This window comes from Suillus subaureus (genome assembly GCF_016647635.1).
Source record: "Suillus subaureus strain MN1 chromosome Unknown BJ212scaffold_25, whole genome shotgun sequence".
Classification (NCBI taxonomy): Eukaryota; Fungi; Basidiomycota; class Agaricomycetes; order Boletales; family Suillaceae; genus Suillus; species Suillus subaureus.
Window position 1 is genome coordinate 486,398 of NW_024538581.1, and position 25,511 is coordinate 511,908.

Consider the following 25,511-nt stretch of genomic DNA (forward strand, 5'->3'; position numbering starts at 1 on the left):
AGCATCCCGTCCATAAATACGAACCTTTCTCATACATCAAACAACAATATCCCGCACATGACATGCTCGGCTCCGAAATCATTTCGTGTATACTCGTCAGGTCATGTGTATGCGTTGTTGTCAACATCACCCGCACATAGACCTGACGGATATACATTAATTACATTGCCAATGTCCATCCTACATGTCTCGATTCAACCGGCACCGCAAGAACCACACTACAGCAGCAGCCTGACACTGATCATGACAGAAGCTGATTGTGGTTGCCAATCGAGCGCTAATCATCAGTACGTATAAGTACCTGCGTTAGCAACGCAACCCTCTCCCTCTTGATCAAGTGCCACGGGCGCTAGCTGAAATGCGCCTCTCCGCAGCTTTCGCAATCCTCCCACAGTTTTATCTAGTCTTCAAAGTCGGCCTCTGGCCCACTATCCTAGCAATCTGTCATACCCCCTCCCTACTCCTCCAACCACATGAACTCTCCCACATCTTCATGTCCCCCGTGTGGAAGCTCTTTGGCGACGGCATCGACGGAAACGCAAGAACCACCAAACAAAAACTCATCACCCCACACGCATACGGCGTAGTACTCGACATCGGTGCAGGTGAGTCCTGCTACCTATCTCCATAGTTCCATCTCACACATCAAAACCAGGACACGGGCATACCATCAACTACCTCGATCACTCCCGCATCACTAAATACGTCGCTCTAGAACCCAATACCCACATGCACGCTGAGCTCCGGCGTACAGCCTCAGCTGCTGGATACACCGAATCTGCCGGGACACTCCTCATCCTCTCCTGCGGCGCCGAACACATCAGCACAATCCTCTCTTCCATCCCACCTGTCGACACCCTCATCAGCATCCTCACCATCTGCTCTGTCCCTTCTCCCCAAAACACCATATCGGGGTTGATCACGGAGGTAGTGAAACCAGGGGGTCAGATACTGTTCTATGAACATTGTCTTAGTGATAGGAAGGATGTTGGGTGGTGGCAGGCGTTTTGGACGCCGCTTCAGAGGGTGGTTTTCGGGGGCTGTTCTTTGGATAGGCCGACTCAGAAGTGGATTGAGGATGTTGGGGGGTGGGTTGGGGGAGAGGGTGTGTGGGAGATGGAGGAGGGGATGGAGGAGCATCTGTTTGGGTGTCGAGCGGGGAGATTTGTCAAGGCGGGGTAGATGCATGACATGGTGTATCATGACTTCCTGTATGTTATCGAGTGTCGCTCTTACCCTGGGAGATATGTTCAGGAGCCTCATATATGTCTGCCAACGCCTACCTCAACAAGAACAGTCGGGCAATCATGTATTGTGAGCACGTACTATCACTTAGCCTCAAGCACTCAGTGGGTGCATAAAGTGTCGCTTAACAGAATTCGCATGGAACATGATGGAAAACATGGACGATTCATCCGTTTAAATGCCCAGCCTGAGATTGTTCATCATGTTCAGTACAGGCCGCATTTGGAGAAGTCAGCAAGAAAAATACGGTGAAGCTACCTGTCGCCGTTGGAATGGGCTCCGCTAGTGGACTCTGCAACGTGGAGATGATGCTCCTCTACTGCTTCCGAGACTCCTTGCTAGCGGGTCCCCCTACTCCACGTGCCCTCGTTCACATCATTAGGTTGCGTGTCCACCTTCGTGCAGGTGTATGGGCCCACGTCAGGGCTGCTCTTGATACTGCGGAGGCCATGCTTGGTTTGACGTTTGACAAGGACGATAAAGTTGATGATGACAGGTAATACCAATGCGATAGTAAACGCCAAACCAGCCTCAGATGTCATGACGCACTTCCCCGTTGGAACAAGCTAACCGCTCACGACGTTAATGCTCTACATCACCAACAAGTCAAATTGAGGGAAAATACGCAATCGGACTCTGCTCATGCTTTCCTTGATACACACCCCTCCGGTACCATATTTTTTTAGCTTCTCCAGAAAACATCGTGAAGCTGAGCAAAGGCTCGTCACGTTCCACAAAATCGTTGATAGTGGAGCACTTGAGGGATTCAAGGATGGTATTGTTCAGATATGCTTTCTGTTTCTCTTTTGTGTTTCTCTCCCCTTGGGTCTTAACTACGCAACTCGTTTAGATCCCTCTCTCACCGCACCCATCCCTAGAAGTCCATACTACCCACCCACCTATACTTCTCCCACTTATATTCCTTGTCAGCGCTACTGCGAAACGGAACCCGGTGTGAGCACGCTGGCTTATTCCCATAATCTACATAAATACTATCCGCGATGCTGAAACACAAGCTTTCAGTCTCACTGCCTTTTGGCGTAACAGTTAAGGGACGACAGTCTCGACTCAGTTACACCCAGTGGGCAGAAACTCAAGAGAGAAGGCTCTGGACCGACGCAGCGATTACCATTCTCAATACTACAAGAGACGATATTGAACGCAAGTTTCGTTTCTTATCTTTTTGTTGTGCCATCATGTTGATATTGACGCTCATTTATCTTCAGTGCCCCTCTAGCAGACAGAGACGAAATAATACAGCGCACAGTAAGACTCGCAGCTGATCTTTTATGCGAGCTCGCTGCGGTACGTAATTACATTTTACCTCGTATCACGCGCACCATAATACTTATTAACCAGCTAATGGTAGGATAATAATTAGTCCGAGAGATTGCAAGGCTAATGATGCTAAAAACTCCTTACGGCCGGCTGTGCCTCACACACCCACATGTACACTGTAGATCAGGGTCAGGATTCAGGAATCGCGTTGGGAGTCGGCTAGCTCGCGGCACGTCGCGCAACGGTGATTTGTTCTTTTGCCGTGATGTAGTCACAGCTTTTCATTACAGCAACTATTACCATGTCCGTCGATGAGGTGTCATTGTTGAGTTCCTTCCTCATAAATTTCTAGAATAGATGATCTTTAATTGTCAAAAGCCTAGTTTTGAGGTGACTGATCTCTAGTGGAGTGGTTCTTCATTTGGGCCCGCATAATTCATCGGAGGCGAGCTCGAGGAAGGATATGTGTCTCATAATAGACGAAGGAGACACGAATGTTGACGGCATGTGCATTCACACGTGGATGGTGATATACTGAGCACAGGTTACTAGGACGTATCATAGAATTAGTATTATCATGAGATTCACAGGTGGGCCTCCTAGGGTTCTTCCATGTCTCCATTGTTGTCCCTTGGCGCGTAAATCTTATGTATATGTTCTGATTTGTTTAATAACTTGGCATGTCGGCCAGACCTAAAGATAGCTGTGGCTGCGGAAAGAGGCGAGAGTCTGTAGCAAATTGTGAACAGTCCTATCGGGGTTGATAGTGTAGACTTGTTGCTCTCATGTTGCCCCTGTTCCAACTTACACCAACCACATGTCCTGCGGTGAATATAGGAGCGAAAAGGACGAGGAGTCTATAAGGACAAGTACGATCTCAGTCTCTTGAAAAGAACTCTGTTAATGGTAGGTGTACCTATAAGGACAAGTACGCTACTAGGGCGTTAGAACATTGTGAATACAGGTAACTATCAGGACTTACATCTCAGTCTCTTGAAAAGAACTGAGATGTCTGGGCGCTACTGCTGGCCCTTTTAAGCTGGGTGGCTTGACTACTGTAGGATATAAATGCGAAACATAAAATAAAGGAAGGACGCGAGCCGACGTCAATACGTCGCTCGCCTTAGTCTGTTTTTAGTTTGCGCTCGTACCTCACTCACTCACTCTCCGTACCTAGGTCGGAACCTTCGGTCTTCCTCGTCTCGGATCTCTCTGAGTCCAACATGTCCTGCTATAAATATTTGCATGAATGTGTATTTTTAGGTATCGCCGTGCCCACGCCCACCCCTGCCATCCCACAATTCCGCCTCGTATCTATCCATTAATCCTTGTCTGCATCATCATGCCGCTTCCTTCAGTAGGTCCAGCAGAGTTGAGCTATAAAGTCAACCATTGTTAGTATGAAGACAGGCTATTATGAATACCACACACCTATAGAGGGAGTCCTGTGGGTAATGTATCACGTACGATGATCAGTGTGTTGGAAGAGAGATAGAGGATATAGAAATTTAAGTTGGCACGTGGGCTAAAAGACACGCGTCGAAGTACTCAGGGGCTAATACAGCTTCACAAACCTGTATTTGGCTTCGTTTGATCACTGAACTGATGGAGTGCAAGTGGTTACGACATGTGCGGAAGTCAAGCTTGAGCTTCACCTCTCGCTCACCAGTACCAGCTTTATTAAAAATTATCATGATTCATTGAAATTTCAGGAGGGACAGATTCCCTGATGCTGGTTGGCTTCATCATCAGAATGTTCATGGTATGGGGAGAAGGCCTGCTCAAAATTGTGTTGGGACTGCTTGGACACAGCTAGTGTATATAATGTAATGTAAAGATGTCCCTATAATCGTGTTTTCATTGCTGTACACTCGGCATGTTGACGGCAGTTCAACGTTGGTCGTTGATTCTATCAAGGTTGATAACGCAGTGTTCCGGCCAAGCGGCTGGAGAGTGCCACCAACCGGGTCCAAATAAGGCTTTTTTTTTTGAATCAGGCAAAAGAGCGAGAACGGGTAAGGCCATCTAAAGGCGGTAGGGTGGAGGATATGGTGTGCGTTTAGTTTTTTTTCTTCAAATCTGCAAGTAATGTCCCCAAATAAGTATTAGTAAGAGTACGTCGGCATCTTCCTATTCCCCACCAGATATGGTGCGTTACCCAATTGCATCGAACCTTAGCTCCCGTGGAATTGATAAATAGCTACGCACTTCATCCTACTTATACCAGCACTGTGACCCCCATCTCTACAATGGATACTTCAACTGGAGTATATTCGCCTTGTCCTTCAACAAAATGTCATCTGCCTCTTGTCATTATCCCACTGCGAGATGCTAATGCAACGCCGAGATTGTCGTCCAGTCATGATTCCATGACTGATGGCACTCCACTGCCCAGCGTCGAACAGTCATCCCCGAGCCCACCAAACAACTGTACCATAATCATTCAGAACAACTATATTGCGGAGGGGGGAACCATCAATATATTTTCAAGTCACTGCAACGGTTCTAGTAAGTTCTTCGTCTCATTTGGCGAGTGCGTCATGATAAACATAGGATCGCCAAATTGCACTGGAGCTGGTAGGTCGTTCAGTTCATCCGAAAGAAACTTGACTTACAGTTAATCGGTATCAGTTAAACAAACCGCTCTTGTGTCCCAAATTGACCGCAACGTCTAGTGGGATGAAATAAAGGCCAAAGTTAAATATACTAGTCTTGTATTTTGTGCCCACCTGTATGTCTATGTAGATATATCGACCGACAAATTTTGAAAAAAAAAAAAAAGGGACACCCCGTATGCACCTAAGCTTGGTGTTCGTAGTCATCCTGTCTCTCCAAAAGTAATAATGGGCTTGTCATAAAGAAACAAATACCCACGGGAAGAGCGTCAATCGCATAGTGGTCCCTCAGAATGTTCCATTTGAGATACAGGAAGAACACACATACAAGGAGTATAAAGACCATCTAGCCACACCGCCATTCCCAAGGTTCATCTCTAGCGTGATGACTCGAATATCGCCCTTGAAGTACTGCTGTGCCAATTTTAGCGTGAGTGCCGACGTGTTATCTTTTGAATCGTCGTCAACAATGACAAGCTCATGTGACGTGCACGCCCGTCGGATGTGGGTGGAGTTGAGGTGCCCGAGTGCTGTCTCGAACATGGATGAGTGACGGGATGTCTCGTTGTGGGCGGGAACGAGGACAATAAGACTGATAGAGTTAGATTATGGTACAGGGATGAGGGTATCGAAATGCGGCAATGCGTAAATGCAGAGGAGGATAGACTGGTTCGTTGCTAACATAAAACCAGGACAAGATATTGTTATAGAACCATTTGAGAACCAAGATGTTGTGATTATGTAAATATCGAAGAGGATATGAGCTGTGCAGCCCTTCGAATCGGCTGTTCCGAACTTCCCGCATCCTCGGTGTCATCATGATTATATGTATGTGTGTTTTCTGCCTCGCCATACATTGACTTGCCAAGTTACTATATATCTCAACGACTTAGTTTAAAGATGTGGCACGTCCCTCTGTTTTTCTCAGGCAATCTCATCTCTACAATGGCGACCGTCACTAAAGCATCACTACAAGTCCTTGCTTCAACTGAGTCCAATTTGTCTGATGCTAATGGAACACCGAAATCACCATTCTATCAAGCTTCTACTGTGATAGCTGATGGAACTCCCCTACAAGTCAACCGCCGGACGCAAACAATCACATCACCATCATCTAGAACAACTTCGTTGCAGAGGGTGGAATCATAAACATATTCTCGAGTCACTGTAACGGTTCCAGTGAGTTCTTCACACATCAAACTTACCATTTAGACTCATCGAACAAGCTGTGACCAAGTTGCTGGAACTGCTGACCCTACGTCCTCCAGCCTTCGTAGCAAGACAGTTGGCACCAGTAGAATACGGTCATGAAAGCGTCATTTTGATGGCAACACTTTTGGCCAGCACATCATGATAAACATGAGATCCCAAAATTGCACGACCCTGGTGAGTCCTTTACCTCTGAGAAATCATCCAAGAGCTTGTCGATCTTTTGCCGCTGACCAGTTAAGCAAACTGCTCTTCCTGAGATCTCACAAGCATGACGTCTTCGCAAAGCAAGTGAAAATGCTAGCAGTGACAAAGCAGTGACTGGTTGGACACTGAGACACGCGCTGGCTAGGTCTGCGATCCAGTAGTGCCATGGAATCGGAGGGACGGTTTGAAAGGTGGTGCAAGCAGCTGTGGCGGGAGCGAGGGGGGAAATCGTTGATGCCAAGTACTTATTTCGCGCCAAAAGTTGCATATTCGACTCTTGCTTACGAATTTATTTCTGGCACAGATTGTACCTGACATCTGCGCTATCTTTATCGACATTAGCGGGCGAGGGCCATCTCCGCGCATTGCTCCTCGCGCAAGCGGGTGCACGGTATTTGTATACGGCACCTACGCATGCTATGGAGACATTGGTAGGAGGCCTCAGCAGCAACGTTGTCCCTGAAGAGCCTGATCCCTGTTCGCAAGTAGAATCCGCTGGGCGCAATCAAGAGTTTCAGACAGATTCGGTAACAATGATCTTCTTGTATCACTTAGCCTCAAGTATTAAATTGGTGCGTAAGATCTCGCTTGATGGAATCTGCGTGAAAATGATGAATGGCATAGATGATCCATCCAAGTTGTTGATATTGTGATCGAAACTATCTCGCAGCGCAGAAGCGGCGCCCGAGTTCGCCAATACACCCAACTCTTGTTGTTCCTAAAACGCGATCAAGATGACTGGGCAGAGAAAGTTGAGAAGGCAGCTTATGTTATGCCGGAATACGAACTGCTGGTGTTACTTGTGCGGTCGATGCAGCAGGGTTGATTACTATTTGAATCTTTTTAGTGTCACTCCTCGATTCATTTATTGCTGGTTATAGCTACTTATCGCTCGCCTTGTGTCCTTGAATTCAACTTGAAGTACCCTTGCTGATTCGGTCTCCATTGACTCCTCTCATCCCACTGTCCCTATGTGGTAGCATGTACAATCAGTACTTATTCACTCGCGCCTGAATTTGTAGCATATGGTCCAAATACAAATTAGATAGCCGAGCTACTAAAGGACAATCTGGCAGTAAGGTAAATTAGTACTGAAGTGAGGTTTCGAGAAGGTATTGACGACAGAGAATGCATATGTGCCTACAAGGGGGCCATGATAGAATCCACGAAAACGGTTTTCAAAATATAACAATAATTAATAGGCAATACTTGCACATTTACCCTCCCACTCCTGCCAGTGCCTCACTACACCCTCCACGAGAAAATGTGCCACATCCTTCCTCGAAATCGTCCAAGTGCTCTCTAGATCCCCTTCTTTCACTCTATATGCCTCGCTTCCTTTACCCTTTACATCCGCGCGACACTCCCCGTCAGTTAACAGTGCGGGCCGGATGACGACGACGCTCTTGAATTCTCCAGGATTTGGGATACGACTCGTCCAATCAACACCGAGAATCTCATCACCCGCGCTGTCTCTTGCATCCCACTCCCACCCAGCGCTATGAGCTATGGCCTCCTCTGCGCCGCGTTTGTCTTTGTGCAATGCAGGTAGGATGTAGCGATAGAACGGTTTGAGAGGGATGGGAAGTGATTTATGGGAGGCCTGCATGATGCCTATAGATGAGACTGCTATAATCTTTGGGCGTGGGGATGGGAGAGTCTCGAGGACGTTAATGAGAGATTGGGTGACGAGGTTTGGTGGGGTCAGGGTGACGCCTTTTGTTAATGAAAAGTGGGGTGGTCCGCCTGATCATAAGGAATCATATAGATGAGTAAAATCTTGACTAGCTTGAATTTGCGGAAAGACACACCAACTGTGAAGATGAGGAAGTCGACTGGTCTGGTGTCGTCTACCCGAGCCTCGGGCCATGCCCGGCGAACATCGTTCTTCACGAGTGCATCGCCTTGGATGAGGCGGGCTTTACCTTCCTTAATGTAGTTTTGGATTGTATCATCTTGATCGAAGACTTGTGGTGATCGCAGAAGGAATGTGACAGTCGCGCCGAGAGCTGTTAGCGGGATGTCAGAACATGTGGGTATCAGGAAAAGGAAATTATTTCACCAAGAAGCCGGACAGCAGAGTAATAGCCTATGTTTCGTGAACCTCCGATAACGAGAACTTTAAAATTTTCCATGAAGCTTGGTTGGTATAGCGGATAAGGATGTTGACTCGAGGATAATGACCGGCCTGCTACTAGCCTAGCCCCCTTTTAAGTGGATTCAACAGACAGGGGCTGTGCACTCGGGGACTAGGTTCCAAGCGGCATGTTGACGTGTCATGACTCATCAGCCCAATTGCTCGCTCTCTGGGCTGCGAGCCCTAGTCCCCGCAGCGAAATGCCTTTGGAACGCGTACGTGCCCAACAAGTGCCTATCTATAATTGTTATGTGTCGCGCAACATCACGTCATATGTGCGCTTGTGAGTTCAATACCATAAGTCGACGCCTCCATTAATGGTTTTGTTCAGGTGTAGCTATTTTGACGGGTCTTGCCGCGCCTGCCGCGGTTGTGACACGCATGTGACGCGGCATTGATGCGGCACCGACGTGGCAAGACCAATTTCACCTAGACATGCGAGCCTTTTTTGTCGTCTACTCTCCTCGTGCTGCCTTTCTCTTGAATCTCCTCCGTCATTCCTGTGTTAATATTTTTTGTCAGCACCTGCTCTCTTGAGCTGTGTCTTGCTGATTTTTGGCTGACCTTCTCCCCTGCAGGGCGAAATGTCTGTGTTCCCTCAAAGCTCTTGAGATCAAAGGTAACATAAGGTCCCTCAGAAATTGAGTCGTTCCTCATCAGCTATCCCGATGGTCTCACAAAGGTGTCATCGATATCCCACTGCTGTGATGTTCCGAGCAGCGTGCTAAACGTCATTGCACTGTAGCCATCTCTCCGATCCCTCGCCTTAAAGCTAGGTCTCGACAGCATCTCTACCGCACCTCTCCACATCTCCCAGCCCTTTGCGGTACTCGCGCACGTCCATATCCCCTCCAATGATACTTTGGAGCTTTTCATATTTTTCCTACGCGCCTTCCAAATCCTCAATCTCAATTCTTCCAATAATCGTTCCATCACATCCTCTAACATCAATACAGTCCAGTTCAATGCAGGACGTTGCAGCCCCGCCCACACCTTGTCCCAATTCCTCACCTCTCTCACCCACACAAACACAAAGCTTCGCCTGTCCCGTTCGTGGGTATATTGTGCTATTCGTCGCGAGAATTAAGGAAGTTAATCCCGCGGTTCCTGCATGCGATGGCGGCAAGGCTTAAGAGCGTCAAGGATAGGGTGTGGACCCATCTGCTCTATAATTCATGGCACGTGGTATCAAATGCTCTGTTGAAGATGGTGGCAGACGAAGAAGATACCTGATGTTGCTTTCGGTGATGTCTTGCTTAAGGCCCGCTGTACTCTCAACCAAAACAGTTGGGCAATCTCCGTATCGTGAGTACGTATTATGCTGACACTGGCAGGACGTGGATCATTTACTGCAACCGCAAAAACATAGCGCACGAGTCTCAAACCACATACCCATATGCATAAATACGATCTAGAGAGAAAATATGGCTTTGCGGGTTGTAAAATCCTGCTGTATGTACTAGTAGCGTGAATTGAGCATTAGGACACCACCAGATGCTTAAACCGCAGAAAACAAAATTCCCGGGTACTTCAAATACATGGTCAATTATACCATCATACTATCCCTTCCACTGCAATCGGCACCCCACAGAAGTCGGCACTTTCACAAAACTCGTATTTCTAGCTACTTCAACACAAAATTCTCAACATATTTATTATTCTCTCGCTAATACAACTAATTACGAGGTCGAACGACCATGATTGAAGAAGAATTGAATGAGATAGTTGAATGTGCCGAAGTCACGCAGAAATGTCACCTGCTGATATGTGCCGTGACAGAGTTTCAAACTGCATACACCAACTTTGGAAGTGCCGACTGGTGTTGGGTGCAGTGCATTCGCAGATCTAGCAGCGGTAGACGAGGAAAGCTGCGAGTTTTGTCAGACACCAGTATCATGCCAGACACTGAGTAATCGACGTTTGGGAGTGCAGGAGCCTCGTCGGCATGCCCACGAGAGTCAGCAATTATTATCTGCTGCATAGGAGGAAACTGCTGCTGACTGGTGCAGCATCCATACAATATTAATGTACATGGTCTTCCTACACATCCACTCAATTTTATAACTACAGTTGCCCTCATACTTAGATATATCTACTAGTTAATACTCGTTCAAATATTCGAATATTCACGCCGAATTCTTGCTTGACTGCCGACTTCTGTGGGGTGCCGATTGCAGTGGAAGGGATAGTAGCCGAGGGTGTGCGCAAGATGCCGAAGATCTTGTTTGATTCAATTTGATGATCAGGTGAGCCGGTGTGATCAATAAGGGACGGACAATCCGGAAACCTCGGCTTGTGTAACAGCAAGCAGGACCGACATTTTCGCCTCCTGTCCAGCATCATACTGTAAGAAGAATTTATGAGCTTTGCGTATCTAAGAATAAGACTCGCCGATGGCAACCAAGTGCTGAACAGACGGATCCCATGAAACTTGCTGTCTCGCTTGGATGACAAGTTGGAGTGGAAGAAAGAAGCGTGCCAACGGCAATGCGCCCAGAATACCACACGACCCTGCTCCAGAAGTTCCACAGCAGTCGTCAGATCACCATGCGGACATTGCACGAGAAGGCATCCATAGCAAATGATGAAGTTGCCTCCCCGCTGACCCAGAAATGTCAAGGTGACCTTATATGCGATCTTGCAGAACAGGAAGGTTGCCCCGCCGCTAGAATCTGACTCGAAGGTTGTCAGCCAGGTTGGTGAGAGACATGTATCGACCAAGGTGGCCAGGAGCGCAAAGCGCTAGTGCAACTCAATGGAGCTCGATGGCCTTATCCACGTCAGACAAGACACCACGATGTTCGAACATATCGAGAAGGTTAAGAGTAAGGTTGTGGGGACTCGAGAGACAGGTCGCCTCGCTGTGCCCGGGGCAGATTGATCACGTGTTGAATTGGCATTGACTGATTACAAAATTGGCGTCCTGTTCCAAATAAGGAGTTTATTAAGCGTCGGTAATCAGTGTCGCGATCTCAAGTGAACTTGAACGCGACCTTTTAGAAATGAGCAACTCTCATGCACATCACGAACAGTACGGAATTTCATATCATTGTTTAACAGTATTTTTACTGATTAGGCTATGTAGTGATCCATTCTCACCGGGGTCAGCGTTGTCTAGGACGCAATTTCCCCTCACCTCGAGTCTGCCCTGATCCCCTTGTTCAAGATATCCTTTGACTACACCTGCGTCTCTTCTTACCATCTTCCTCATTTCTTGAGTATGCACTTGGTTTGCGTCTTTACGTATATTGCTTCTTGTCTTTTTGTTGCGCGTGCGTTCAGTGTAACTGTTGGGACACCCACTCAATGCGATCCTCTCAACATTTCATGGACTGGTAAGCGCATATCTAGTACATTTTATACGCTCCTGCTGAACATTGTCGGGGTTGTCAGGTGGGCAAGCACCATTTCAGATACTCTTAACTCCCGTTCGTTGGCGCTATCGTCTCGAGCGCGTCGATCGCGTGCTAATTTTTGTGCTTTCCAGTCTTGGGAAACGTATCAGAATTATTCTGTACCGCCATCAGCCTTCAGCAATGGCAAAGGCTCTTATTCAATACCGTCATTGTCGTTATCGACGGGCACATCGTTTCTACTCACTATGTCTGACGCCACCGGATTTGGTTCGGGCGGGACGACAGACGTGTTATTTGTCGGCAACCCGATTGCGAACAACAACTGCAACACTACAGTTTTGTCAACTCCTTACATGTGGCAGTTGTCGCCACTCCCGCTGCTGCAATGCAGGTAAGTTTGGCCCGCCTACTTTTTGCAGCACTGACCTACCACTACTGCAGTCAATTCACCGTTGCGACTGATAGTGGTGCAGTCCCGCCCATTACTATTGTGGTCAGATCATCGCCAATTCTATCAAAACAATTTGCTTATCTTGCCACAGCAACTTATTCCTGCCGGACAACCAGTCGTATTCAATTCGAATAGCTACACTTTTACATCGGCTGTAGACGTTAACACGGGAACGAACCTCCTGTATTTTGTCACCGACTCTGAAGGCAGACAAGGTGGTATCTCTGGGTTCGAGCAAGTCTCAGGGTCGAGTAATTCCTCGTGCCTGAGTGCCAACTCGCCGTCAACCACTGCAGGCATATCGGCCACAGCCACGTCTACATCCACCACCACGGGTTCACTGACATCTACAACTCCAACAAGTAGGTCGTCAAGCAGCAATGTCGCTCTTATCGCAGGCGCTGCGGGAGGCGGTGGTGGCGGGGTCCTTATTGCATTAGTCATCCTCGGCGTATGTTTGTGGCGTAAACGGAGAGCGTCTCACTCTCCAGACGTTCAGTCTTCTATAACAAGCTATCCGCAGGGTAACTTCGTAGTTGGCGCCCCTCCCTTATCATTCAACCAGACACAACATTCGCGTAAGAGCTCCAATACAGACTACCCCTGTCTATGGGGATGCTCGAAGTTCGACTATATCATCCGCTTACAACCGAATGTCTCAACCAATGTCACCAAATTACCCATTGCAATACCCCGTTGGCTACCCTCCACCTATTCAATCCGGCAGCCAATCATCCCCTCTTAATACGTCTACTGGAAATTTCACAGTCAGTGATCGTCCCAATCAGACACTGCACTTCACGTCAGCGCCCGAACGCAGACTTTGCTGTCTATGGAGACGCTCGAATATCAGATATGACACCCGTTGAACATATGGCCGCGGGGGCTCGACCAGCATCGCCATTACCACAGAAGACAAACCCTGTCTATCTTACTCCACCCGTTCAAGCCCGGATCCCAATCAATCTCTACCTCCGCCAGCAACGTTGCCGTTAGCAACCCTCCCACACCCTTCAATCAGACACAAGACTTCCATCAGAGCCCTGACACAGACAGCTTAGTTGTTCACGGAGCATCTGGAAGTCAATCTATAGGGTCAGCCAGCGCGCAAACAGCCTACCAACCTCCTATTCGAATCATCGTGCATACCGACGCTAATGATGTTATGCCAGGCGATAATGGTTTAATTGAACTTCCGCCGCAGTATTCAGACCATTGGGGAGCCCGTGCCTCGTAATCTGAGCCTGCGTCATGACCTACGTTCCCACACTCTTGAGTCTTCGGACATGGGTATACCAGTAGCGCGTTCGTTTGCGTATGGTTTTATTTCGTTTGAGTGTCTTGTCTTCAATTATGAAGTACAAGGGCATCGTGCTCCTACTTTTCCATGATACTATAAAATACGATAAGACAGTGAGTGTAACATGTTGCATAGACCCGGCGGCTTCAGGCTGATCACTAAGAGTCTGAGATGTCACCGAAGCTTCGAAGAGATCATAGTGCTGAATGTGAAGGTCAGGTTATGAGCCTAGGAAATCATCGTAAACAAACAAGCACCTTTTAATGCAAGTTTTTCGCCTTCACATAGATTTAAATGGTGATGCAAGACCGCAAATGCTGAGACATTGTCGACATGTCTGTCTTGACTGAAGATACGCTATCGCATGCACATTCCAACTTGAGGCTTTATCACGTGCTCAGCGTCCGATATTCCGGCATGTTACTATTTAAGGAAGAAATGAGGGGGTCCTCCCAGAACACATGTTACTGTATTTAGCCGATATAAGTATGATGCTGAGGCTTCCGAGGTCCAATTGTCAAAGTCTGAAAGCCTCAGATCTCATCGATCTGCATCAGCGACAGATCTACCGTATGGTGAGAAACAACCATGCGGAATTGACTGATGACGTACACCCTTTCTTCGACTCGTGGGACACAAGCCTATAAGGACGGCCGACATCATATCATCTGATTCACCGCTATAGGTTTTGGCTCATCAGTGTTGTCACTTGAGGTATGCATGGTTGAGTATGTCTATGGCTCGGGCTGGAACTGACAAACTTCTCGGGCCTCTGGAATTCAGGTCATCCAGCTGTAACATTCTCCCGTAACGCGTAGCACAGCGGACAGCGACAAGCAGCTTTGCGTGTGCAGTCATGCGACTCAAAACAACCGGGGATGATAGCAATAAAATCCTACTTCAAGACTCAGAGCGCGGTCTTGGGAGCGCTGAGAAGGGAAAGCAACACTCGAGGCAGTGGATCTCAAGTTACTGCAGTCAGACACACCACTCCTCAGTAGTCCTGCATCGTTTAGGCTCCCCAAACGTTGTGGACTTTCATGGGTCCTTTTCGTAACTCTCTTCAGCTCTGTGCGTTCTGGTGTTACCAGTTAGGCGCTCGAACATCTTCTCCCCGGCGTCTCATCCTGATTTCTCGAGGATAGAACCAGTAGTAGATATGCAGGCAGGCATGGGCTTCACTGGAAACGGACGTACGAATGATGTCATGTGGGATAAGTATAGTTTAATTATCAAAGGACAGCGCGTTTTCATCCAGTGAGTACTCAATGAACACCCAAATCACGTTTGATACACTTACGTTGTGCACTCAGTTCAGGAGAGTTTCATACATTTCGACTGCCTGTGCCTGGACTATGGCTTGATATCCTGCAGAAAGTGAAGGCTGCTGGATTTAACGCCATCAGTGTTTATTCCCACATGGCTCTGATCAATCCCTCTCCTGGCGTTGTTGACTTCAACGATTACCGCGCTTTGGAACCCCTTTTCGAGGCTGCAAAACAGACTGGCATATGGATTGTTCTCCGTCCAGGTATGATCCTTTGTATTTTGAAGGGGTTAAGGCTAATGAAGATCAGGGCCGTATATCAACGCGGAGACGACTGCAGGAGGTATTGCACACTGGGTAACATCCGAAGTTGCAGGCGAACTGCGGACGAACGCGACGGACTGGCACGCAGCTTGGCAGGACTACGTGCAAGGTGTCATTGCTGAAACTGTTCCTTACCAAGTGATCCAAGGTGGACCGGTAATAGGTAAGCCGGCCTTGATCATCTTTTACATCAACTTGTCTGATAGTCACTTCATTTTCAGCAATCCAAATCGGTCAGTGGTCCTCACATTAAGCGTGCACATATGATTGAACTGGGTTTAATTGCGACATAAAGACAATGAATACCCCCAAGAACCAGCCACGCATGCAGAATACTTTCGCCAGCTGGAAACGGTCTACTGGAATTCTAGCATCGTTGTCCCGCTGACCACTAACGACCCGGGAGAAGATCAGGCGTGGATCAATGGAACGGTGAGCTGAATGATTTCCAGATGGCTGTTGTATTGAACTTCACGACGTGCAGGGTGCCGTGGATATCTACGGGCAAGTCCATTCATGAGACACTTGGGCTTGTATTGACATGACTATTGTCATCAAGTTTGGATTCCTACCCACAAAGGTTTGACTGTTCCCACCCGGATGTCTGGAATCCGGTTGTTACGAACTATTATAGCCATCATGAGTGTATGTGATTTATACTGGTACCTCTTACTTCTGATACTAAGTCAGCATTCAGCTGTTAACCCTGGTCAACCTTGGTATTTCCCAGAGTTCCAGGGTGGTGCTTTCGATGCTTGGGGTCCAACGGCACCAGGTAAATTATTAGTCTACGCTTTGGTTACGCCTTCACATAGCCTTCCTGTCAGGTTACGACCAATGCCGCATACTCACGGGACCCAATTTCGAGAATGTTTTCAACCTCAATCTTTTGGCGTCCAACGCAAAACTAATCAACTACTACATGCTATACGGGTAAGTCTTTCATTCTTGTTCTTGGTATGAAGCTTAACACGCTTACAGAGGAACTTCATGGGGTGCCCTTCCTTTCCCCGGTGTTTACAGTGAGGTTCTATCCCTCTAACAGTGAAACTACTAGCTCATTGACTTACAGCTTCATACGATTATGGAAGTGCCATTGCGGAGAACAGAGAGCTGACTGTCAAGTATCCGGAACTTAAGCGTCAGGGTCTCTTCTTGCGAAGCTCCCCAGATTTCTATAAGACAGACTGGGTTGGAAACAGTACTGGCGGCATAGTTTTCGTCTCCAATCCGGCTGCCTTTGTAACTCTGTTAAGGAACCCCGACTCGGCGGCGGCGTTCTATATTGCAAGACAGGAGAATTCCACGACAATGTGAGTTCATTATACCGCCACGTTAACCCGGGTGTTTACAATTTTGTTAGGGATGTAACCACTTTCAAGCTGAATGTCACTACGTCCGCTGGTGACTTTGAGGTTCCCCGTTTCACATCCGGCATCACACTCGAGGGCAGACAATCAAAAATTATTGTCACCGATTATTCGTTTGGCTCGTCATCGAAGGTTCTCTATTCCACAGCGCAGGTTCTTTTTGCGGGCAAGATTGGTGGGAGAGATGTACTGTTCCTCTACGGCGACCCTACATCTGAGTCAGAGGCTACTCTGACATTGAATGGTATACCTCGTATACAAGGGACAGGAGTCTCTTTTGTACCCTCCAATGGCGTCACTCTCGTCACTTTTCTTCCCGGCATTCAAGGGCTCATCACGATTTGGGATTCCAGCGAGCAGCTTGTCCTCTATAGTGATACCGACACCGCTGGAACCTTTTGGTCGCCCGAAATCTCTGCCAATGATTCTGTCGAGTTTGCCAATTATTGGCAGTTTGGCACGAATTCCTCCATCCTGGTTGGGGGTCCTTATTTAGTTCGCAACGCTACAATAACTGGATCGACGCTCGCCCTTCGTGGCGACTTGAATGATAGTGTTCAACTCACAGTCATCGCGCCTGATGACGTGAAGACCATTACATGGAACGGGATTCCTATCTCAGCTGATGTTGCTGCGGTCTCAAGTTTGACCACCCAAGGAGGCTTTGTTACACAACTAAAGCCCTCATCCATGGTGCTTGGCTTTGCTCCACCTGCGCTTACAAACTGGAGATATGCAGACAGTTTGCCGGAAATCAGTAGCGGATTCTCTGATGCGAACTGGATTGTTGCTAACCATACCACCACGAACATACCCTTCAAGCCTTACTACGGCGACGGGAGGGTTCTCTACGGCTGTGACTATGGATAGTCAGTCATCGGCTGATCTGCGTCCTTTACTATAGCTCATTGACTAACAGCTGCGAGAACATCGTGCTTTGGCGTGGGCACTTCAATGCCACGGAAAACACACAATCTGTCAATTTCTCCATCAATGGCGGCGAAGGTGGGTCTAAAGGAGTAAAAGATGTCTGAATGCTGATTATGTCAATTAGCTTTCGCTGCCACTGTTTGGGTGAACGACGTGTTCTTGAACACATCCTACGGAAAGTAAATAATCAATCGATACGATCTGGGGGTGTTACTGACTTCAGCTACATAGCTCCACAAACAATCAAAATATTCTGGAAGAAACGGATGATAAGTTCCACTTCCCTCCAGGATCTTTACTTTACGGGCAAGAGAACGTCATTACTATCCTTCAGGCGGGTTCTCATGTTCTAGGACGTCGTTGCCACTGATAACAGATCTAGGATAATATGGGCCTCAATCAGTCGGGCCGTAAGCCACACGCTGAACTTAGACTGACGCGATTCTGATGTTGACGACGATTTTAGCTGTTATTGATGAAGAGAAATCCCCTCGAGGTATCCGTGGTTTCATGCTCAATACCGGGGAGTTCGGTGAATGGAAGGTTCAGGGTAAAATTGGCGGATACACCAAGTGCGTTTTCCTTTTTCTGGCGTGACTACCTCGTCAGCTCATAAGGACACAGTTATCTGGACAAGGTGCGCGGGGTGCTGAATGAAGGAGGTCTCTATGGTGAACGCATGGGCTGGCACTTGCCTGGGTTTGATACCTCTTCTTGGGCGCTGAGAGACCTCTCTGAGGGTCTGCCCGACGCCACTGCCGGTGTTGGGTTCTTTGTTACGACGTTCAACTTGAGCATCCCAGATGGATTCGATGTTCCAATATCCTTCACGTTTGATGACACCTCTCAGCCGTATCGATCTCAGTTGTACGTCAACGGATGGATGATGGGTAAGAGGGTGTCCAACCTTGGGTACGCCTGCTTCAATTTATCATGCGAACCGGGCTGATAGCAAGGCACAGGCCCCAGTATCAGTTCCCTGTCCAGCAAGGTATTCTGGACTACAATGGCATAAAGTACGACCCTTGATGTGATTGTGAAATGATTACTGACTTCCGTAGCACTGTTGCTGTCGCGCTGTGGGCTATGGAACCAAAAGCTGTCACTCCAACTTTGCAGCTCACCATTGAACGCGTTTACGAAGGTGGTGTCGGCAATATTGACACTAACAACCCCCCTTGGTCGCCTGAAGGACGGTCATAAGTCTGGAACCCTCGGACAAAACATTGCACTGTTATATTTACGATGTATCTTTTGTCAGTTTGATTAGCAATCTGGGTAATAATTTAAAGGAATGAGGTCGTGCAAGGGCTTAGTCAAGGTCGTTCACTCGTTCAAATACCCCATGCTGACATGCACACCAAACTTTCATCGCCAGGAACTTCGGACAAAGGACTCAGGAGTAGAAATAAAACTTTGAATACACAACAGGGTGCCTCTAACTCTAAGTGTACTATTTAAAGAACCGCGAAACCAAGAAGACGACATATTTGTAGTACGCAACTAGAGTAACAGATGAGCCCACTGCCTTCGAAGCTGCACAAGGGCAACTCCTGCAGCACTCTCCTTCGCAGACCCTTTGTCGCTGCCAGAACCCCGCCCGTACTCAACATCATCAACTAAGTACACCCAAAAAAAATGTGAAAAAAAAAACCCAAGTCAAAAAAAATGAGCACGTACTATAAACAACGAAAGTCCAAGTAGGATTATGATCAGTGCCATCTCTGGTACTTTCCCATCGCAAGTGAGTAGCAACACTTGTGCCATATCGTTGTTGCAAGAGGTTATTTAACCCCAGTCTGTTCTCTATCACCGCAAATATAAAACAGTCAGTCGTGATAAGGACAATATAGTTGCCCGAGAGCATCACATACGTTCTACGTTTGGCATTGGTAATATTTCGAGAGGTTAAGGGAAGTCAGCAAGGAATGTTGGGAGGATCATTGTCATTCCCTCGACTTCTTTATACTAGAAAGCTGGTAGCATAGCAGAGACGGGAGAGAGTAACATCCGGCAGGTAGATGGCCGAGATCGAGCGTCTGAAGAGGCCTGTAGACGAGAGATGGAAAATCGGAGCGCTAGAGGTTGAACATAACTTACCTTCCTGTGTCATGCTATGTGTTACTTCCTTGACCAAAAAGCCTGCAGGTAAAATAAAAGTCGTAAATAAGATAACCGAAGGTCAGCGGGTTGTTCACTCTGTTACAAAATACAATATAAATTGTTGTCACAATATTGATATCCAGAACGGCGTCAACTTGAATGAGTCGTCCACAGGAAGTACCACAGTGAGCACAGATTGGCAAGCTGTGATTAATTTCATTCGGAACTAATCATATAGTAGTCATCAGTTGGCCTCCGCTACGCTGCGGCATATTTCATGTCTACGGTTACTAGTTTCCCGATAGCGAACCAGTCGTCAGTCATGTAAAATCTCTGATGACACTGGAAGTCACATTCTGCGGCAAGATGTTGTTCCTGTGGTAAACGCAATGTCATGGCCTGGGAGGTTACAGGTTCATGGTCGAAGAAGTGGTGACACAGTGACAAACATTGATTGTGTTGTTGAGTCGGACCTGTTGGACTCCGGAGCTGTTTAAATTTAAGGTTGTTATTGGGCGGTTAGGATGACAAGCTGTTGGCAAATAAGGACATACAACGCCAAGTCATCCTGGAGTTACACAACTTGCTTCATAGTACTATATAAGCTACAGTCCAATCATTGCACAGCGCTGCACTAGTCCCCTTCTGCACTAATATATTTTCTTTTTACTTCAGCAACTTGCACTCAAAGTCAGAGACTTTGACCTGCCAGGATCAGTTCTCACTTCAAGCGTAGACATGCATGAACGAAGCTCCAGGTGACTCCTAGACGTGACAGCGCCAGATTTTATACTTGCACAGGATCGCGATGCCTTATTGTCAGCCGATGGAATCCTGCGTTCTATTCGATCCAACCAGTAGAGGATAGCATTGAAGGCGGCAGACTGCTGGAGCATGACATGCCCAGTAACCTAGATCCTCTGGGACGGTATACGCCAGATTGCCGGATCGATTGACTCGGACGGGTGTAATAAATCGTCAAAATCGGGGCGGGACGGTGAACTCATACTCATATGTGTAATCCCAAGGAATATATAGGCCACATTCGCCAATCACACTGGCATGCAGGCCTCAGGCTGGGCTGACACTAGGTAGATCCAGTACTAGTCCTTGACGCATTTTTGCACACCACGTTTGAGAACTGTAGAGATGAACCTACTCCAGCCATCAATTAAACAGTTGAACAGATTATAATAATGAGAGCGTTACTTTGGAAGTTTCAAGTAAGCAAGATTCGAAGTGGCGATGAGCCATGCACTGGCATGGCTCTTTCCACCCACACTACTCCGTCAGGTAATGCTGCAGTCCCCGACCATTGACAGCGTTGCATGCGTCTCAAATACTGACCTGCTAACTAGGATTCCTGTTACCGTCGATCCACTCAGCACCGCCCTTCTTCACGTACGCATTCCGCCTCAAATCCTGACCGATATTTATAGCCAGACAGCGAGCAACCAAACCAAAACACACAGGCACATCTCACCGAGCAATGGATACGCCTCATCCTGACATACGCGAGACACAAGCGTCTCTTCGTGCTGCGCGTTGATGATGCAGAGGTCCCGGGCGGCGATTGGGACGAGATCCTTCGCAATGAGAGGATAAACCGTGCGTTTTGTTTCAACTGTTTCTTTTATTTCTACGAAGACTTGTTATGACATATATGTTTCAGGACGAATCCCACCGTCGTATCTCTCGTCATTGATGGCTAGCATGATCGCAAAGAACCTCGCTGTGTACGAGCCGTCTAAGCAGACCCGTGCGGTGTTGCTTTACTGGCGTCTTCCGGAAGAATGGGCTGATGTCCTCCATTCGTGGGTTAGTATCTCCTTTCATCGCAAGTCAAATGATTTATTGTCGCATACAGGCAACAGCGACTGGCCAGCTCAATACCATCCTCACTTTTTATGAGATCTCAGACCCTCCTATCCCGTCTCCTCTTTCTGGCATTCCCATACCACTTCTGCGACGGGCTATCACCATTCTCTCACGCTCTAATCGAGCACAAATTATTGGGGTTGCTGATGGCGAAGGTGTGAGGTTCTTTATAGGATGATTTTTGGAACAGAGAATTGTAATCTGATGATGTACGTCGTTGTACTACTTATTCGCAATATATGGTAGCAGCAGGGTATGAACAAACAATAGCGATGATGGTACAGACGTTCATCTACATCGTAGTCCGAGCGTCCTTGATGAACTCATGAATTCTTGTCAAACTTACGTCTTGACCCTAGTACCGCAATGCCCATCAAACGACCCATTGCATCCAGCTTTATTGGCAAGTCAGTCTTGGATTTGGATGCAGGGGCTCTTTTCAGCGGAGAACCCGGCACCTGCGTGGAAGACGAGAGCGGTCTTGCATCACCTCTTTCTTCAGTAGCCCTTCCCTTTCCCTTCGCTGGTCTGGCAGGTTGCAAGGAGATTTTCACTACCTTGGGCGATCGCGCTCCCAAGACGGCGTCCTCCTCATTCTTCCGCTTATTCGTCTTAGCAACTTTGTTGTGCCCAGTGCCGTCCCTTTCGAGATTCCAATCAGAAATGAAACTAACTGCTGGGCGGTACGGGCGATCCTCGGGAAGTGGTCGTTCGCGGTCGTCCACGCTCTCCGTTGCTCGCCTGCCGTGTAGCCACGCAACACCATGACTGGGCCCTGGCTGGTGACCCTCCCATTCATCTTCATTCTCCTTGCTCGATTCGTTTCCATAATCGCTGTCGACATCATCGAGATTGTCCCCTCGAACCTCACACAGATCGTCCAGCCAGTCCTTGTCAACTGCACGCTCAAGCCTGTCAGGGGCGTTTCTATCGACAACCACGAGCGATTGTTCTTCTGGATTCTTTGCGATTTGTTGGATTTTTTGAAGACGCGTGTTCTCTTCCTTCAGAGCCTCGTATTTCCCTTTGTATTTGTCGTACTGCCAGTGTGAGGTAAATTAACAGTACTTGCTAGAATGAATGCATGCTTACCGCCACTTTGTTTCTGTGCGCACGATGCTCGAACTCCCTCGTCCTCTCCGCCAGCTCTTTCATTCTTTGCTTAGTTCTTCCTTCTCCTTTCGTGCATCCCGCGCATCTCTTTGCGCCGTCTTGCATTTCTCCTTCCACATCTGCTCATCACTCTCAGCGACTTCGTACTTCTTTTGCAGCACAGCAAATGAACGTTCGGCTTTTCGGCGCTCATTCTCATGAGTTGTGCATGTAGTTTTGAGGTCTGCATGCTGCACCTGGAGAAGGTCATACTCCCTTTGTAACTCCTGATGTTGATCGTCCAACTCATCACGCTCCTCAGTTCGCGCTCAACAAATTCCGTTGCAGCCGTTCCAAACGTTTATTCAAGCGCTGTAGTTCCGCCACATTTTCACGCGTCTTCTTGCGGAGGCTAGAGACGCGCTCCATGGTTGAATCCGGGTCATCGGAAAGTGTGATATCAATATCAACACCCGAATCTCTACGGGGGGATTGTGTGTTAGATTGTGTGAGCGATCGATGCGGATTTAAAAATATTTGAAACGCGTCTTGCGCTGGATTCGTTTGCGGCATGTGGGACATTTGAAAGGCGGAGGTCCGGCTTGGAAAAGGTTTTCTATGCATGTGTTGCAGAAGCCGTGTCCTGGATACAATTAAGGGTGATATCAACGAGTTAGGACATGTTCGGGATTTGCACGAACGACGAATTGACTCACCGCATTTGAATAATCGCACATCTTTCAGGGGAACACTATCCAGGTGGATGGAGCATTCTACTAACAGCTCATCTGGCATCTTCCCGTATTAGATGGTGACCTTGAAATATTATGAGCGTGCATTCCCGCACACATATCAGAAGATCGACTACCGAACGGATTCCGTGTACAATGTACTGAGCTCAAGCAACAGTTTGGCGATCGTTAGGTTGATGTTAGTCGGTGTGAAGAAGTAAATAGTATTCAATTCTTTAGAGGTGATGATGAGCCTGATAGTAGTATATGCATATGTTTACCACCTAGAATTTAGAATTATGATTGGCAGCCTGAGTAGAACGCGTTCAAGTCCTGGTGCAGGTCGAAGGGCATTGAAGGTGTCACGGTCACGGTCAACGTGACTGTTACTGACGCGTTACGGGTTTCGTTTTTTTCTTCCACTCCTAACTTTACTACGACCACATCCTCCCATCACGGTGCGTAACAGTGTTGTAGTCTTCCGAGTACTCCTATTACAATTCTGCAACAACAACCATTCCAATTGGTGAGTTCGAGTCACTAGCTACGCTGTAGCACCACACTAACACCACCACAGAACCAGATTGCGATGATGCTTGTGCCTCTGTCCCCTTCGAACACGTTCAAGCAAACATTACATGTTACTTTCAACTGATTGTGTTGAGTTTAGTGTCTTCATGCTCTTCCACTCCTTACCTCTCCGTTCTTCAAGTCGTTCTCCCTTGCTCAGGGCCCTAATGGTGGTATTTCCGAACAAGAAAAGAAGGATGGCTTAGCAGTTATTACCATGTCTGACGCCAGCAAAACTATAGTATTCTCAGGTTTTGCTATCCATCAAACACTCACAGGGAATCCTCCTTTGACAACCTGATGGACTGTGATCGCAACTGCGAGGAAATATGTGCTAGACCTAGTCGAAAAACACGCATGCCGGGCTCTTATGGCTCCAACCTTTCTCCAAACAGAGCCGGTTTGCAATCGCCAGGCAAGCACGGCTCATACCTGAAACTATCCTCGCTGCCGGATGTACCTTACAAAAGCTTTCAATTCCCGCGTGGTCTGCAGAAGTCGATCTTATCACCGCATCCGACCTTCTTGCCCTTCTGACACACCACAAAACTTGCAGTATTGTCGTACAATCATTAGCGCACAACTTGAGAAGGATGACCAGGTACCATGACCATCACAGCAATAGTCCCAGTGATATTTGGTTGGATATGTGATGCTCAAGGGACCCAAAGGTACTGTAACTGCGGAATGGACACCGACCAGAGGTTTTGCATTGGGACGCCACTCCAGTTGCTTGGTGGTCAAAATTCATGCAGGTGGCATTCGAGTTGTTGAAGACACCCGTCCGGTCACCCTGCAGTTAGCAGCGGACGAGACAATTGGAATGGTGAGAACTTCACGCTGTTCACTTTGCTCGGGTCGGGTGGGAGCGAACATGACGAGGTTCGGTGGGATTTTTGCTCTGAAGTCGAAGATACCATCGCTCCGGTGTGTCTTGCTCTAGATCACGAACTAATTCTGATGCTTCTCAATAGGTCAAGTTGATGATGGACTTCTGACTTTTACCGTGAGCGAGGCAGGATAGTGCTATAGCAAAACAACGTCATCGTGTCCATCAGCAGGATTGAGTAGCACTCAGCGCCTATTGACTGGGTCCAGACTTTATAAGAGTTGAATTCGGGGAACAAGCAAGCCAGGTATTTCTACTCACATGTCTGTCACAACCTTTTATCTTGTTCATAAACATGGATTCTTGATAGTGATATCAGTCATAGCATCATCCGTCGTTGGCAAGGCCCGATACCTTTTTCCTTGACTTTCTGCTTCTCACCGACTAGACTTTGTCACTATGAATCCATGCTTTAGGTGCGCGAGTCTTGGCTATTTCGATCTAGCTGAATTGCCTAAAGCCCGGAACCCGGTAATCTATGATTTCAGACAAGCCTCAAGACGTTCCGTAAGACTTACGTCAACATCAATTTTACAAACCCATGTATCTCTGCCAGCTA

General features: G+C 47.7%; 10 protein-coding genes across 10 annotated transcripts; 5 read left to right on the forward strand and 5 right to left on the reverse strand.

The window, feature by feature from the left end:
- Window positions 1–249: 249 nt before the first annotated feature.
- BJ212DRAFT_438771 (uncharacterized protein) lies at window positions 250–1,350 on the forward strand. Its single transcript, XM_041343204.1, has 2 exons — window positions 250–605; window positions 656–1,350. The coding sequence occupies exons 1-2, from the start codon at window positions 359–361 to the stop codon at window positions 1,180–1,182; spliced, it is 774 nt and encodes a 257-aa protein (XP_041190928.1). The 5' UTR covers window positions 250–358; the 3' UTR covers window positions 1,183–1,350.
- A 2,948-nt stretch (window positions 1,351–4,298) lies between these two features.
- Window positions 4,299–4,579, reverse strand: BJ212DRAFT_1368885 (uncharacterized protein). Its single transcript, XM_041336200.1, has 2 exons — window positions 4,537–4,579; window positions 4,299–4,502 (listed from the first exon to the last, which is right to left on the reverse strand). Exons 1-2 carry the CDS (start codon window positions 4,546–4,548, stop codon window positions 4,305–4,307), a joined length of 210 nt encoding a protein of 69 aa, XP_041190929.1. The 5' UTR covers window positions 4,549–4,579; the 3' UTR covers window positions 4,299–4,304.
- Window positions 4,580–4,935: 356 nt separating this feature from the next.
- On the reverse strand, window positions 4,936–5,885 carry BJ212DRAFT_1368889 (uncharacterized protein). Its single transcript, XM_041336201.1, has 2 exons — window positions 5,253–5,885; window positions 4,936–5,194 (listed from the first exon to the last, which is right to left on the reverse strand). The coding sequence occupies exon 1, from the start codon at window positions 5,679–5,681 to the stop codon at window positions 5,427–5,429; it is 255 nt and encodes an 84-aa protein (XP_041190930.1). The 5' UTR covers window positions 5,682–5,885; the 3' UTR covers window positions 4,936–5,194; window positions 5,253–5,426.
- Window positions 5,886–5,931: 46 nt separating this feature from the next.
- Window positions 5,932–6,437, forward strand: BJ212DRAFT_439030 (uncharacterized protein). The gene is made up of 3 exons (XM_041343205.1): window positions 5,932–5,966; window positions 6,039–6,305; window positions 6,407–6,437. Exon 2 carries the CDS (start codon window positions 6,039–6,041, stop codon window positions 6,285–6,287), a length of 249 nt encoding a protein of 82 aa, XP_041190931.1. The 5' UTR covers window positions 5,932–5,966; the 3' UTR covers window positions 6,288–6,305; window positions 6,407–6,437.
- A 1,141-nt stretch (window positions 6,438–7,578) lies between these two features.
- On the reverse strand, window positions 7,579–9,089 carry BJ212DRAFT_1368916 (uncharacterized protein). Its single transcript, XM_041336202.1, has 3 exons — window positions 8,617–9,089; window positions 8,366–8,563; window positions 7,579–8,300 (listed from the first exon to the last, which is right to left on the reverse strand). Exons 1-3 carry the CDS (start codon window positions 8,687–8,689, stop codon window positions 7,750–7,752), a joined length of 822 nt encoding a protein of 273 aa, XP_041190932.1. The 5' UTR covers window positions 8,690–9,089; the 3' UTR covers window positions 7,579–7,749.
- A 262-nt stretch (window positions 9,090–9,351) lies between these two features.
- On the reverse strand, window positions 9,352–10,093 carry BJ212DRAFT_1301377 (uncharacterized protein; the record flags this gene model as incomplete). Its single annotated transcript, XM_041333119.1, has 3 exons — window positions 9,352–9,758; window positions 9,921–10,040; window positions 10,084–10,093. 3 exons carry the CDS (start codon window positions 10,091–10,093, stop codon window positions 9,352–9,354), a joined length of 537 nt encoding a protein of 178 aa, XP_041190933.1.
- A 1,581-nt stretch (window positions 10,094–11,674) lies between these two features.
- Window positions 11,675–14,049, forward strand: BJ212DRAFT_1368928 (uncharacterized protein). Its single transcript, XM_041336203.1, has 8 exons — window positions 11,675–11,722; window positions 11,777–12,026; window positions 12,085–12,438; window positions 12,489–12,540; window positions 12,590–13,033; window positions 13,095–13,265; window positions 13,306–13,440; window positions 13,520–14,049. The coding sequence occupies exons 2-8, from the start codon at window positions 11,998–12,000 to the stop codon at window positions 13,733–13,735; spliced, it is 1,401 nt and encodes a 466-aa protein (XP_041190934.1). The 5' UTR covers window positions 11,675–11,722; window positions 11,777–11,997; the 3' UTR covers window positions 13,736–14,049.
- Window positions 14,050–14,327: 278 nt separating this feature from the next.
- On the forward strand, window positions 14,328–18,945 carry BJ212DRAFT_1368938 (glycoside hydrolase family 35 protein). Its single transcript, XM_041336204.1, has 21 exons — window positions 14,328–14,512; window positions 14,582–14,851; window positions 14,894–15,055; window positions 15,112–15,329; window positions 15,376–15,552; window positions 15,685–15,821; window positions 15,874–15,893; window positions 15,949–16,034; window positions 16,087–16,164; window positions 16,217–16,322; window positions 16,371–16,411; window positions 16,462–16,702; window positions 16,753–17,628; window positions 17,679–17,764; window positions 17,814–17,868; window positions 17,921–18,023; window positions 18,072–18,099; window positions 18,156–18,261; window positions 18,314–18,601; window positions 18,652–18,705; window positions 18,751–18,945. Exons 2-21 carry the CDS (start codon window positions 14,655–14,657, stop codon window positions 18,890–18,892), a joined length of 3,201 nt encoding a protein of 1,066 aa, XP_041190935.1. The 5' UTR covers window positions 14,328–14,512; window positions 14,582–14,654; the 3' UTR covers window positions 18,893–18,945.
- A 2,109-nt stretch (window positions 18,946–21,054) lies between these two features.
- BJ212DRAFT_1448074 (ESCRT-II complex vps25 subunit) lies at window positions 21,055–21,848 on the forward strand (the record flags this gene model as incomplete). The annotated part of the gene is made up of 5 exons (XM_041338491.1): window positions 21,055–21,085; window positions 21,151–21,193; window positions 21,240–21,400; window positions 21,465–21,610; window positions 21,660–21,848. The coding sequence occupies 5 exons, from the start codon at window positions 21,055–21,057 to the stop codon at window positions 21,846–21,848; spliced, it is 570 nt and encodes a 189-aa protein (XP_041190936.1).
- A 72-nt stretch (window positions 21,849–21,920) lies between these two features.
- Window positions 21,921–22,984, reverse strand: BJ212DRAFT_439307 (uncharacterized protein). The gene is made up of 2 exons (XM_041343206.1): window positions 22,763–22,984; window positions 21,921–22,710 (listed from the first exon to the last, which is right to left on the reverse strand). The coding sequence occupies exons 1-2, from the start codon at window positions 22,886–22,888 to the stop codon at window positions 21,994–21,996; spliced, it is 843 nt and encodes a 280-aa protein (XP_041190937.1). The 5' UTR covers window positions 22,889–22,984; the 3' UTR covers window positions 21,921–21,993.
- Window positions 22,985–25,511: the final 2,527 nt, after the last annotated feature.

What these genes read in the sequence shown, in the direction of transcription:
- BJ212DRAFT_1368889 (XM_041336201.1), bottom strand. Translation starts at nt 5,681, where the DNA reads ATGTTCGAGACAGCACTCGGGCACCTCAACTCCACCCACATCCGACGG.
- BJ212DRAFT_438771 (XM_041343204.1), top strand. Translation starts at nt 359, where the DNA reads ATGCGCCTCTCCGCAGCTTTCGCAATCCTCCCACAGTTTTATCTAGTC. An exon ending in AGTACTCGACATCGGTGCAG is followed by an intron (nt 606 to 655) that starts GTGAGTCCTGCT and finishes CATCAAAACCAG; the next exon opens with GACACGGGCATACCATCAAC.
- BJ212DRAFT_1368928 (XM_041336203.1), top strand. Translation starts at nt 11,998, where the DNA reads ATGCGATCCTCTCAACATTTCATGGACTG. An exon ending in CTCCCGCTGCTGCAATGCAG is followed by an intron (nt 12,439 to 12,488) that starts GTAAGTTTGGCC and finishes CCACTACTGCAG; the next exon opens with TCAATTCACCGTTGCGACTG. An exon ending in CTGTCTATCTTACTCCACCC is followed by an intron (nt 13,441 to 13,519) that starts GTTCAAGCCCGG and finishes CCCTTCAATCAG; the next exon opens with ACACAAGACTTCCATCAGAG.
- BJ212DRAFT_439030 (XM_041343205.1), top strand. Translation starts at nt 6,039, where the DNA reads ATGTGGCACGTCCCTCTGTTTTTCTCAGGCAATCTCATCTCTACAATG.
- BJ212DRAFT_439307 (XM_041343206.1), bottom strand. Translation starts at nt 22,888, where the DNA reads ATGCAAGACGGCGCAAAGAGATGCGCGGGATGCACGAAAGGAGAAGGA. An exon ending in CGCACAGAAACAAAGTGGCG is followed by an intron (nt 22,711 to 22,762) that starts GTAAGCATGCAT and finishes TCACACTGGCAG; the next exon opens with TACGACAAATACAAAGGGAA.
- BJ212DRAFT_1368916 (XM_041336202.1), bottom strand. Translation starts at nt 8,689, where the DNA reads ATGGAAAATTTTAAAGTTCTCGTTATCGGAGGTTCACGAAACATAGGC. An exon ending in CTCTGCTGTCCGGCTTCTTG is followed by an intron (nt 8,564 to 8,616) that starts GTGAAATAATTT and finishes TCCCGCTAACAG; the next exon opens with CTCTCGGCGCGACTGTCACA. An exon ending in CTTCCTCATCTTCACAGTTG is followed by an intron (nt 8,301 to 8,365) that starts GTGTGTCTTTCC and finishes CCTTATGATCAG; the next exon opens with GCGGACCACCCCACTTTTCA.
- BJ212DRAFT_1368938 (XM_041336204.1), top strand. Translation starts at nt 14,655, where the DNA reads ATGCGACTCAAAACAACCGGGGATGATAGCAATAAAATCCTACTTCAA. An exon ending in CCAAGGTGGACCGGTAATAG is followed by an intron (nt 15,553 to 15,684) that starts GTAAGCCGGCCT and finishes TGCGACATAAAG; the next exon opens with ACAATGAATACCCCCAAGAA. An exon ending in ACGTCATTACTATCCTTCAG is followed by an intron (nt 18,024 to 18,071) that starts GCGGGTTCTCAT and finishes TAACAGATCTAG; the next exon opens with GATAATATGGGCCTCAATCA.